We start from the raw sequence: 12,429 nt of genomic DNA, 5'->3' as shown, positions 1-12,429 counted from the left end.
TGCAGCTCCTCAGGGCGACGTTATCTTTATTTATTATCACTGCATTCATTGATATAATGATTAAAGAGAAATAAATAGAGGGGAAAAAATGGGTTAAAAATAAGAATATAAACCATGTTTGCATGTGTGTGTGAGTTTAAGAAGGCATGAAGGTGTGTGTGTGTGTGTATGTGTGTGATAAGAAAGGTGAGCACTCAGAGTGAGTGGGTGTGTCCGGCCCTGTTGTTCTTTCACACACACATTATAAACCTGGTTGAACCTGTTAGCGTTAACACACACTTAAGTGTGAGCTGCACTTGTTACCTGTTCAGTTATCGGGAGGGAACGTCGTGGACTTTAACCCTTTAACCTGAGCCGCGTCTTAAGACAAACAAGACGTAAACAAGTCTCGGAGAGTCCGAAGATGATGGAAGAGGTGTCCACCATGATGGCGTACGACGCCGACGTCATGGAGCAGATGAGCGAGGAGGAGATCCTGGCCTGTCTGGTCGCAGAGACCGGACCAACGTTCACGGTAGGACTTTTTACGAAGTTTTTAACGTGAGATTTACGCCCTGATTTTAGATCTGTGTGTGTGTGTGTGTGTGTGTGTAACTGCACTCTTAGAAATAAGTGTCCTTCTGCAAGGGCTGAGGTTCTATCTGGAACCATTTGCTTCTGAAAAACCCTTTTCCTGAAGAAAGTGGTTTTCAAGGGTTCTTGGTAACACTAATGGTTCCAGTAAGAACCATTTTGATCCAGAGAACCCTTTAAAAGGGTTTTAAAAGGGTTCTTGGTCCAAAAAAAGGGGTCTCCTATGAGGACAAGCCGAAGAACCTTATATGGTTCTACTTAGCACTTTTATTTCTTAGTGTTCAAGGAAATTATATCATTTAGGTTGATTTGGAAGTGGCTTTTTCAGCATGGAATCAATGCAGTTTACACCCATGTGTTGTTGTTTTTGTTGAGTTTTACAACTCAGTATTAAGTCAAAAACATCAATACACAGATAATCTATAGAAACTGTGTTGTCCTCTGTTATAATAACAGTAATTTGTGTCTAAAAGTGTTTTTTTTTTTTTTTAAATATAAAATCCAAGATTTAAGCAGAAAACAAAGTCATGGATGTTATTTAAATGCCTTTTACTAGGAGAGGAAAGTGCTATTGATTATTTTCCTCAGTATTGGTATGGGTTTGGAAAATTCCATTATAGTGAAAATGTGAAAACAACTCATCGTGTTCATTTTATTTGGAAGCACTTTGCCCGAGGACGCTTCAGACAATAAGCAGTTAAAAACAGGTAATCATTACTGAGGTGAAAAATCAATAACACCAGAGTAAAAGTGTGTTATTGTGACATAAACAGTGATAGAAAGGTAAAGATGAACCAGGAAGACTTAAAATGTAAGAGAATTAAATAATAACATAGATTTATAGACGTATAAATGGATGTTTAATCAGATTTTCTCTGTGATTTCCTTCCCTCAGGTCCCGTCAAAGAAAGCCAAACTGAGGGAGAGTCTGCTGCAGATCATGGACGATGATGATGATGAAGATGCTGTGGATAAATATCAGGTCAGGAGACGTTTACCTGATCATGTGACTTTAAATTCTGCTCCTTTATATGATCCTCACATTATATTGTTTTGTTTGTTTTGTCCTAGAAAGAAAACCGTCGTCTCCAGCAGACCAGTCTGCGTCTGGAGCAGGAGAACGACAGCCTGGCTCATCGCCTCATCACCAGCAAGGTGGCGCTCAGGAGCGCTCTGGACCAGGTGTGACCATCGAAAACAAGCACTTCTCTGCTTAATATAACGTTTATGACCATTGTACTGACGCCTAGTGTTGTTTTAAGGAGCCATTAAGCTTTTCAAGAGCCTGTTTCCTGTTTTATTCTCACACTGGAATCATAAATGCTAACGAGAAAACAGCACATGAGAGATTATACTGACGATCTGAAGCTCAGCAGATATAAATCACACGTTTATGATTTAAAGACTTCTTCTGAAATACTCTGCTGCACAAAGGATTCCTGTCTCATGTGTGTGTGCGTGCGTGTGTGTGTCTCTGTCTCTCTCTGTGTGTGTGTGAGGACAGGCTGAGGACAGAGTGGACGAGCTCTGCAAAGATCTTCTTCAGACCAGATATCGACTGGAGGTCACTGAAGAGGAGAAGAGAGGGAATGACGAGGAGACTGGAAAGGTACAGTTATATTATTAAAATACTAGTTCATATACATATTTGTATATATATATATATGTATATGTATATATACATATATATATATATGTATATATACATGCCTTACACCTTACACCTTACACCTTACCTTATACTTTATGCCCTATACCTTACCTTACCTTATACCTTATACCTTACCTTATACCTTACCTTACCTTATACCTTATACCTTATACCTTACCTTATACCTTATACCGTATACCTTACCTTATACTTTATGCCCTATACCTTACCTTACCTTATACCTTACCTTACCTTACCTTATACCTTATACCTTATACCTTACCTTACCTTACCTTATACATTATACCTTATACTTTATGCCCTATACCTTACCTTACCTTATACCTTACCTTACCTTACCTTATACCTTATACCTTATACCTTACCTTACCTTACCTTACCTTACCTTACCTTACCTTATACATTATACCTTATACCTTACCTTATACTTTATGCCCTATACCTTACCTTATACCTTACCTTACCTTATACCTTATACCTTACCTTACCTTACCTTACCTTACCTTATACCTTATACCTTATCTTACCTTATACATTATACCTTATACCTTACCTTATACTTTATGCCCTATACCTTACCTTACCTTATACCTTATATCTTACCTTACATTATGCCTTATACCTCACATTATACCTTATACCCTATATCTTACCTTACCTTATACTATAAGGTATGAGGTATAAGGTTTATACCTTATACCTCATACCTTACCTTATACCTTATACCTCATACATTACCTTATACCTCATACCTTACCTCACTTACCTTATACTTATACCTCATACCTTACCTCACTTACCTTATACTTATACCTCATACCTTACCTTATACCTCATACCTTACCTCACCACAGCTGAAGGAGGTGTTTCGGAGAGAGCTGGAGAAAACAGAGCAGGAGGTCAGGAGGTCATCGGGCATCATCACGGACTACAAACAGGTAAGAAGGCTTAGACATTTAGAGAGTGTGTGTTTGATAAAAAGAGAAGTATTAAGTCCTTTTGTTTTAGTTTAAAGACGTTAACACATGACACACGTTCCTCCTCTCAGATCTGCTCTCAGCTGACGAACCGTCTGGAGAGGCAGCGCGTCGCCCACAGGCAGCAGCTGGATTCACTCAAGGTGAGAGACTTTTATCTCTGCTTTTAATGCCCTTCTCCAAGTGTCGTATTTAACACCGCGCTGATGGAAGTTTCATTTCCAAAAGCCTTTTTATAAAATGATGTGATCGCTCACATGCTCGGGTGTGGGTGTCAGGAGTCTTCAGCTGCTGCTGCTGCTGCTTTTAAATCTCCTCATTAAAGCTGTTCATCGCGTGGTTTTTGCAGAGCGCGATGAAGGACTGCCCTCACTGCTGCCACAGTTTAGGTCGAGAAGGTCAAGAAGACGCTGACGCCGAGACGGAAGCTGAGCAGGACGAGGACGGCGAGGGTTTTAAAGAGGTGGAGAAGATGAGAGAAGACCAGGAGCGGATCAGAGAAGACCGGGAGAAGGAGTCCTTCACGGCTCAGATACGGGAGCTGGAGAAGGAGTTAGCGCAGACCAAACTCCAGCTCGTGGAGTCCAAGTGTAAAATCCAGGTAAATATTGGTGCAGATACCTTCAACACCTAAGCCTCAAAATGTATATGTTGGGTTTTTTTTTTGCTTATTTTAATCATAAAAGGGTCAGAAAATGTTATTTTTTTCACCATACTTTGAACTTTTGGGACCTGGCAGTTATTTACATTGCACGTTAAAAAGAAAGGTTTAAAATGAAGAAAACTCTGGACTTGTACATAAACATTAGATTTTGAAACACGATCGGTATAAAACATAATTTAATAATTTATCATTTAAAACATTTAAAACATTTAAAACTTTAAGCTACGTAAAGGTGTTTTTTGTAATAAATACCATGAATTTTCCCTATAGCGCAAACCATTGTGAAATTATATATGTTAAATATTATATTATTATTAATTTATTATAATATGGCATTTCTTTTTCCTTTTTCACCAATACATCGGCAAAAAGTCCTCAAAATCTTTAGCTTTGCGCGTTTTTATGAACGAAAATCAAAGAAAAACGCTCAATTTTTGTGACTTCTGCACAATTATTGCTAATAAAAATGCAATTTAAAAAAAAATAATCATAACTTTAATTCCAAAACACATGAGAAGATGGAAAAAAACACACATTTTTTAAAGCCTGTATATGTAAACCTCTAGACACACATCCAGCATGCCCATATAAGGAGTCGTGTATTATTCCCACAGCAATTTAATGAAATGCGACAACACATATTATATATATATATATATATATATATTTATATATAAATGATATAATGATGTTTCCCTCTCTCAGGAGCTGCAGCATCAGAAGGGACTCATGACCAACCAGCTGCAGGAAGCAAAGAACACCTGGATCAACAAGGCCTTCACCTCTCTGCGTACGTCCAACATCAGCGGCGGTGGAGGCGGCGGGGGGCTGTACAGCATCCGCATACCCAGGGACGGGGCTCCGACGCTGGGCTGGCACCTCCACGGCAGCTCCCCGTCTGCGTGGAGCAGCAAGATGAAGTCGTGGCGTCACGGCGACGGTCAAGAAAAAGCGTGACCTCTTTTTTCCGGCGTCACAGACTCTATATTTAAAACTGTAGCTGCCGTTTGTGCTGTTGTGCACTAGAGGGCGATGCGGAGGGCAGAGGGTTTAATGTATATGTTTGTATGTAGTAAATTTTGTACACAATATCAAATAAAAGCAAGCGGGGAAACCAGCGTCTTCTCTTGTGACATCAGGAAACCTGACGCATCGACAGAGACGCCGAGGAAAACTCACAGGTTTCCTGTGACTGGGCCTCGCTCGCGGTTCCTCTTTCGCTCTGACCACATCGGCGTATTTAAGGTGCTGCTCCGCCGCAGCTCAGACACAGACGTCTGCTTTTCTTATCTCTGAACTTTGACTCGTAGACCATAAGTGAGGGAAAAATAGAGGAGAGCGCTCTCGAATTTGCTCATTTCAGGATCTTGTACAGCTAGTAAACACGTTATAATTCTTATTTGCTGAAGGAATAGTGATGTTTGGCTCTGTGATTTTGCTGGTGAGTGTCCTCGGTGGCCACGCACTGGACCTTCTGAGAGCGGCAACAGCGTCAGACAGTGAGTAACCAGTCTGTGACATAATAATCCTCAGTGTCTCAGTGTGTCTCAGTGTTCTTTATAACCATGCCATGCTGTTATTTTCATTATTGTGATTTCCCACCTTGTTTTAAATATCTGAGACACCCACGTTCTGATTTGTGCAATAGCAAGAATGAAGAATGATTTGTGCAATAGCAAGAATGAAGCACAACATTCAAGAAAACAAACTTTTTTTTTGCTCTTAAATCCAAAGAATTAATCCTAATTTCAATGCTAGCACTGCACGCAGTCATGATGGGGCCCCTCGCAAATGGCCGACTTCCTGTTGAGTTGAGACCATGGTTACTGTCGACTTTTTTGTTCGTCTTGGTCTATAGCATCGTCCCGCCAAGTTTCGGAAAATTCGGCGGAACTCGATGTATGCCGAAGTTATAGCGCACTTCCTGTTTTGTGTGTGAATCGTTGAAATTCCGATGACCCTTTTGAATGTGCAAAACATTTCAATAACTGTTTATCTTGGTTGGGTGTAAGTACAAATTGACGCATTTTTCGCGTCGCTACGATAAACGCCCTCAGACGAGATCATTCAGTTACGAAATTTCTCAAAAAAATGCCAAGATGGACGCCAAATTCAAAAACGGCTGACTTCCTGTTTAGTCGAGGTCATGGTCCCAAATTGGATTTTTTTGTTCGTCTTGGTCCGACTCACATTCTCGCCAAATTTCGTGAAATTCGGTGAAACTAAATTTCGTCCACGGGGGGCGCTGCTGAGTCATTTAGTCGTCTCAGGCCCTAAATATCACACAGAAGGATTTAATCTAATCTAATCTCTTTTTATGAATTGAGTTACAATGTTTCCTGTGTTTGACTGATTGCGGTTTCGTCCTCCAGATCTTCCCTCTGCTCCCAGAGTGCACTGCTGGTGCGCGAGTTACCCGAACACGACGCTCTGCTCGTGGCCCGAGCCGTCCCACGCGCCGCTGACGCGCTACATCGCTACGTACAGGTGAATATGACGCATCCTCTTCATCCTCCTCTTCATCCTCTTCATCCTGACCCAAACCACTGAACCCTTTTAGTAAAACACACTCTGTTTGTTGAGAGTCATGACGCCGCTCATGTGTGTGTGTTTGACAGTGAGAGACACGGCGAGCCGATCACAGAGCAGTGCCATCTCATTCCACCCGGCTCTTCATCCTCATCCTCATCGTCATCTGAGAAGGTACCACTTCACTCTACCACAGAGGAGGAGGGGGGTTTCCATAGATATGTGAAACATAGAAATGAAACCGATCAGCGTGTTTTCATCGTGCATTTCTTTGCAAAAACCCCTTTTTACTTCTCTTTGCCTTTCTTGCTAAAGACGACTTATTACCCGATGCCAGAGAAATGAGAGAAGTGGCATCATGTGTGTGTGTGTGTGTGTGTGTGTTTGTGTGTGCATCTTTCAAATAAACACAAACAAACACCGTTATATTGAAAATTAGGTCAAATATCGTCACAAATGATCATATCCTGATGGAATATTGTGACATCTGAGCAAGTGTTCCCCACACAGTTGGACTTTTCCTTACTTGAGCGCCCCCTACTGACCAGCCCCCAGGTCATTAGACTTTGAGAACAATGAGTGTAGGGAGATTTAAAAGGATTTACACTGACTTTTAAGTGATAATCAATGATTTTAATCTACTGAATACTCATAATCTGTGTGGTCATGTGTTGTAGGTGTGGTTCTGTCAAATGCCAAACCTGAAGCTTCTGACCAGTTACATCATCAACGTCACAGCTGTGTCCTCTGGAGGAAGCAGCTTTTATCTGGCTAGTTTCATGCTGGAGGACATAGGTGAGGAGATTATCTCAGGATTATGACTTGAATCTCAACTTTTTTCTCAGAATTCTGAGATTAAAATCTGAATTTTGGGCTTTAATCTCAGGATTCAGATACTTTCTTTTATCTCAGCATTCAGGCTTTTTATTTACTCTCACAATTCTGACTTTAATCTCAATTATTTTCTCAGAATTCGGACTTCAATCTCAGATTTCATACTTTTTCTTAAATCTCAGTATTCTGACTTTTTCTTTCATCTCAGAATTTGGACTTTAATCATAGAATTTCAGACTATAATCTCATATTTCTGACTTTAATCTTAATTTTTCAATTCAGACTTTAATCTCAGATTTCAGACTTTTTCCCTTAATCTCAGAATTGTGACTTTTTCTTCAACCTCAGAATTCAGACTTTTTCTTTAATCTCAGAATTTGGACTTTAATCTATGAATTTCAGACTATGATCTCAGAATTCTGACTTTATTCTTAATTTTTCAATTCAGACTTTAATCTCAGATTTCAGACTTTTTCCTTAATCTCAGTATTCTGACTTTTTCTTTAATCTCAGAATTTGGACTTTAATCTTAGAATTTCAGATTATAATCTCATAATTCTGACTTTAATCTCAATTTTTCAATTCAGACTTTAATCTCAGATTTCAGATTTTTTCCTTAATCTCAATATTCTGACTTTTTCTTTAATCTCAGAATTTGGACTTTAATCTTAGAATTTCAGATTATAATTTCATAATTCTGACTTTAATCTCAATTTTTCAATTCAGACTTTAAACTCAGATTTCAGATTTTTTCCTTAATCTCAATATTCTGACTTTTTCTTTCATCTCAAAATTTGGATTTTAATCTCAAAATTCCGGACTATAATCTCAGAAATCTTATTTTAATCTCAGGATTCTGACTCTTTCTTTCATCTCAGAATTTCCCCCCCCAAAATTCAGACTTTACTCTCAGAATTCTGTATTTAATCTCAGAATTTGGACTTTAATCTCAGAATTTCACACTTTAATCTCAGAATTGTGACTTTATTCCCATAATTCCTGCTGTTCATGCTGGTATGTGTGTGTGTTGTTGCTGTGCAGTGAAACCAGACCCCCCCGTGGACGTGCAGGTTTTCCCTGGTCACAGCAGAAACCTGTTGGTGGAGTGGTCTCCTCCTCCTTCCTGGAGCCACATCTACATCTTCCCCCTCAAATACCAGATCATGTACCAGTGGGAGAACAAGGGAACACCACAGTCTGTCAATGTAAGCACAGAGTACAGCTCTGAAACTGTTATTTATGTTTTTAAATGACCCATTCATATGAGTTTTAATAGTTTGATTAAAGTAGGAGGTTTCTGTGTTCAATTATTATTAGATTTTTGAACAAATGAGCCTTATAAATGACAGGAAGGTTGTATGTAGGTCTGAAGGATTTATATTATAGATTTAATTTGAGATTTAAGTAGATTTTGGAATTTTAAGTAGAATTTGGATTTATAGGTAGAATTTGGAATTATAGGTAGATTTTGGAATTATAAGTAGATTTTGGAATTATAGGTAGATTTTGGAATTATAGGTAGATTTTGGAATTATAGGTAGATTTTGGAACTATAAGTAGATTTTGAAATTATAAGTAGAATTTAGAATTATAAGTAGAATTTGGAATTATAGGTATATTTTGGAATTAAAGGTATATTTTGGAATTATAAATAGATTTTGGAATTATAAGTAGAATTTGGATTTATAGGTAGATTTTGGAATTATAGGTAGATTTTGGAATTATAAGTAGATTTTGTAAACCTGGCAACCCAAATGCTGTACATACATATATATATATTTATGTGATCGTAAAAGTGTTACTAAATGAAATGTACAATATTAATAAAGTTAGAACATATAAAATCATCTCGTAAATGTGATATTTTAAGTGTTAAATGAAGATTTCCCCTCCTCTCCTGCAGCTGGGTCCCTTTGAGAGCACAAAGGTGGAGCTGAAGGGTTTGACCCCGGGCAGGTCTTACCTGTTCCAGGTGTGCGCCAAAGAGCTGCTGGGTCTGGGGAAGTGCAGTGACTGGAGTTCACCGGTCAACGTCACCATAACACAGACCAACAAGTCATAGACACTTCCTGTCAAACTACACACACACACTGTGCTAAAATCGACCGCACAAACAATGCAAGTTTTATTTATTTATAAAGTAATTTAATTTTGAATGTAATGAATGTAATTTACTATGTGTAATATTTAATAATAAAATGAGGCATATGAGGAAAAAAAAAACACAGATTTGTCAGTCGACTACATCCACGACCAGTGGTGTGACGAACTCTGAGTGTCTGATGCCCATGCTGAAGGACGGGGGTTTAGGGAGGTGCATGTAGAACTTCTCCGGCCTGTAGGCCCCCGGGCCCGGAATGGTGGACGAGTAACTGGGCCTCTTGGTGCGGCTCTGCATGGAGAAGGACGGCTGGCGCTGGCGGTAAACGTCTGGGTTGATGGTGTCATATTGGGCTGGCCCGGGGCTCATGGCCAGGTCCTCGGCCGGATCGCCGACCTTCCTGCGGCCAGAGAAGCTGAAGCTGGCACTGGAGGGTTTGTTAGGAACCTGGCAACCCAACAGGTTAGGTAGACTGTAGCTGGTGGAGAGGAAAACACGAGGTAATATCCTGATAATTACAGTTACTATAGTCATATCTTATCGTATTGTATCGTCTTATCGCATCGTATCATCTTATCACATCGTTGTATCGTATCATCGCATTGCATCGTTGTATCGTATCGTCTTATATCGCATCGTATGGTCTGGTCTTATTGTATCATAGTATCATATCGTCTTATCTTATCGTATTGTATCGTCTTATCGTATCGCCGTATCAAATCGCATCGTATCGTCTTATCACATTGTATCGCATCGTCTTATATAATATCGCATCTTATCTTCTTATTGTGTCGTCATATCGTATCATCATATCGTCTTATCATATCGTCGTATTGTATCACCGTATCGTCTTATCGTATCGTATCATCTCATCTTATCGCAGTATCAAATCGTATCGTCTTATATCGCATTGCGTTGTATCGTCTTATCGTCATGGTAGCATATCGTCTTATCACATTGCATCGTATCTTCTTATATCGTCTTATCATATCGTCATATCGTATTGTATCATCTTATTGTATCACGTTGTATTATCTTATTGTATTGTATCATCTTATCAGATCACCGTATCATTTTATCGTATTGTCGTATTGAATCGTCATATCGTATCACCGTATCGTCTTATCGTATCGTAGCATATCGTCTTATCGCATCATATTATCGCAGTGTCTTATCGCATTGTATCGTCTTATCTTATCGCCGTATCAAATCGTATCGTCTTTTCACATTGCATCGTATCTTCTTGTATCATATCGCATCCCATCTTCTTATATCGTCTTATCATATCATATCGTGACTATAATGAAACACCTGTTGGGCGCGGGAACAGCGTCCACACAGCGATATCTGGTGCGGGAGCTGATGGTGTACGACGGAGGTCTGAGCTGAGCGTTGAGAGGCGGAGCCTTTTCTGGGCTGTAGGCTCCAGGTCCAGGAGTCTGGAACACTTCACCTATGAAGAAGAAATGGTCTTTTATTGTTAAATCTTCCTTTATATGTGTGTTAATAACATTTCATATATCATTTCATTGAGACGTCGTCCGTCTGTTGTCACCTTTGCTCCCTGTGCGTCGTCCTCTGCCCAGAATAGAGTAGGACGGTGTGTCCATTCGGCCAAAGCGAGTGACCTTGGCGTCGATGTGGTATCTTGGTCCTGGACTGGAGTCTGCAGAGGTGGGCACTGAAAACACAACAACACTTAGAACACAGAGGTTTTTTTACATGACTATGTTTAAACACAGTTTATACAGAGGGTATAAACATGTGCAATATAGTGTCTTATATCCCTTTTTTTTTTTTCTACTTAAACTATTTAAACACACCTGAGCTAAATGGACTCAAAATGTTCAAAATCGGATGGAATTTGTGAAATTTGGAAATACGTCAAATTCACTTGACTCGTTTTTATGAACAAAAATAAAATAAAAAACATTTTGTCACTTTATTTTTTTGCACAATTATTGGTACTTTATATCACTACTAAAAATGTGATTTTTATGCGATCTTTTATTATTATCTTATCGCATCGTCTTATCGCATCATCTTATCGTATCATATCGTCTTATCCTATCATATCATCTTATCGTATCGTCTTATCGCATCGTCTTATCGTATCATATCGTCTTATCGTATCGCATCGTCTTATCGTATCGTCTTATCTCATCGTCTTATTGTATCATATCGTCTTATCGTATTATCTTATCATATCATATCGTCTTATCCTATCATATCCTCTTATAGTATCATCTTATCGTATCATATCGTCTTATGGTATTATCTTATCGTATCATATCGTCATATCGTATCATATCGTCTTATAGTATCATCTTATCGTATCATATCGTCTTATTGTTTCGTCTTATCGTATCACATCGTCTTATAATGTTGTATTGTATCGTCTTATCACATCGTTGTATTTTATTTTATCGCATTATATTGTATCGTATCATCTTTTTGTCATATCATATCAGCGTATTCTATCGTTGTATCTTATTGCATCGTATTGTATCATATCGTATCATATCGTATCATATCGTGTCTTATGGTATCAGAGTTTAACCTTTGGAACACAGAGCGTTTCAGCTGCTTTGACATGGTCTTACTTCTGTTGCGGCTGTGGAGAGAGTATGCAGGGCTGCTGGGTTTGGTGAAGTCATGGTTGATGTATCCGACTGTAGGGGGCAGAGCGTAGCGTCCAGGTCCTGGTCCTGACAGTGAGACAGAGGAGACCTTCAGCAGCAGCAGAGGTAAAGCTGCAGCCTCAGTCTCTGGCTGTGACTGCAGCGTTTGCCTCTGATGATTTCCACATGCAGCTCTCTGACTGATTCTCTATGGTTATGCATTTTAACGTCCGTCCTCCACTTGTTTGAGAAAGGATTCTAAACAAAGTCCAAATCCCAAACAAGTATGGAGCAACGACAGTTTAATGCTGTGAGAAATGTCATACCACAACCAGTTCAGCTCTAACACACTCCATGTGGCTCTGCAACCACACACACACACACAGGGATAGAGACTCCTTTAACTGACCTCTTTCTTTGGCAGAGATTATTGGCCGTTTCTTCACCACCTCCTCCAT

The 12,429-nt window shown here is 39.3% G+C and overlaps 3 protein-coding genes across 3 annotated transcripts; 2 read left to right on the top strand and 1 right to left on the bottom strand.

Moving 5' to 3' along the window:
* Positions 1 to 403: 403 nt before the first annotated feature.
* LOC310929307 (rab GTPase-activating protein 1-like) lies at positions 404 to 4,843 on the top strand (the record flags this gene model as incomplete). The annotated part of the gene is made up of 8 exons (XM_083892030.1): positions 404 to 514; positions 1,469 to 1,555; positions 1,645 to 1,755; positions 2,078 to 2,182; positions 3,100 to 3,183; positions 3,294 to 3,365; positions 3,572 to 3,823; positions 4,592 to 4,843. 8 exons carry the CDS (start codon positions 404 to 406, stop codon positions 4,841 to 4,843), a joined length of 1,074 nt encoding a protein of 357 aa, XP_083748156.1.
* A 460-nt stretch (positions 4,844 to 5,303) lies between these two features.
* Positions 5,304 to 9,311, top strand: ebi3 (Epstein-Barr virus induced 3; the record flags this gene model as incomplete). The annotated part of the gene is made up of 6 exons (XM_083892029.1): positions 5,304 to 5,385; positions 6,259 to 6,373; positions 6,505 to 6,589; positions 7,093 to 7,210; positions 8,291 to 8,454; positions 9,153 to 9,311. The coding sequence occupies 6 exons, from the start codon at positions 5,304 to 5,306 to the stop codon at positions 9,309 to 9,311; spliced, it is 723 nt and encodes a 240-aa protein (XP_083748155.1).
* A 171-nt stretch (positions 9,312 to 9,482) lies between these two features.
* On the bottom strand, positions 9,483 to 12,429 carry odf3l2a (outer dense fiber of sperm tails 3-like 2a; the record flags this gene model as incomplete). Its single annotated transcript, XM_083891875.1, has 5 exons — positions 9,483 to 9,828; positions 10,662 to 10,803; positions 10,906 to 11,031; positions 11,954 to 12,058; positions 12,381 to 12,429. 5 exons carry the CDS (start codon positions 12,427 to 12,429, stop codon positions 9,483 to 9,485), a joined length of 768 nt encoding a protein of 255 aa, XP_083748001.1.

This window comes from Microchirus variegatus (genome assembly GCF_963457635.1).
Source record: "Microchirus variegatus genome assembly, chromosome: 7".
Taxonomy (NCBI): Eukaryota; Metazoa; Chordata; class Actinopteri; order Pleuronectiformes; family Soleidae; genus Microchirus; species Microchirus variegatus.
This window is presented reverse-complemented; position numbering and strand designations above follow the sequence as displayed.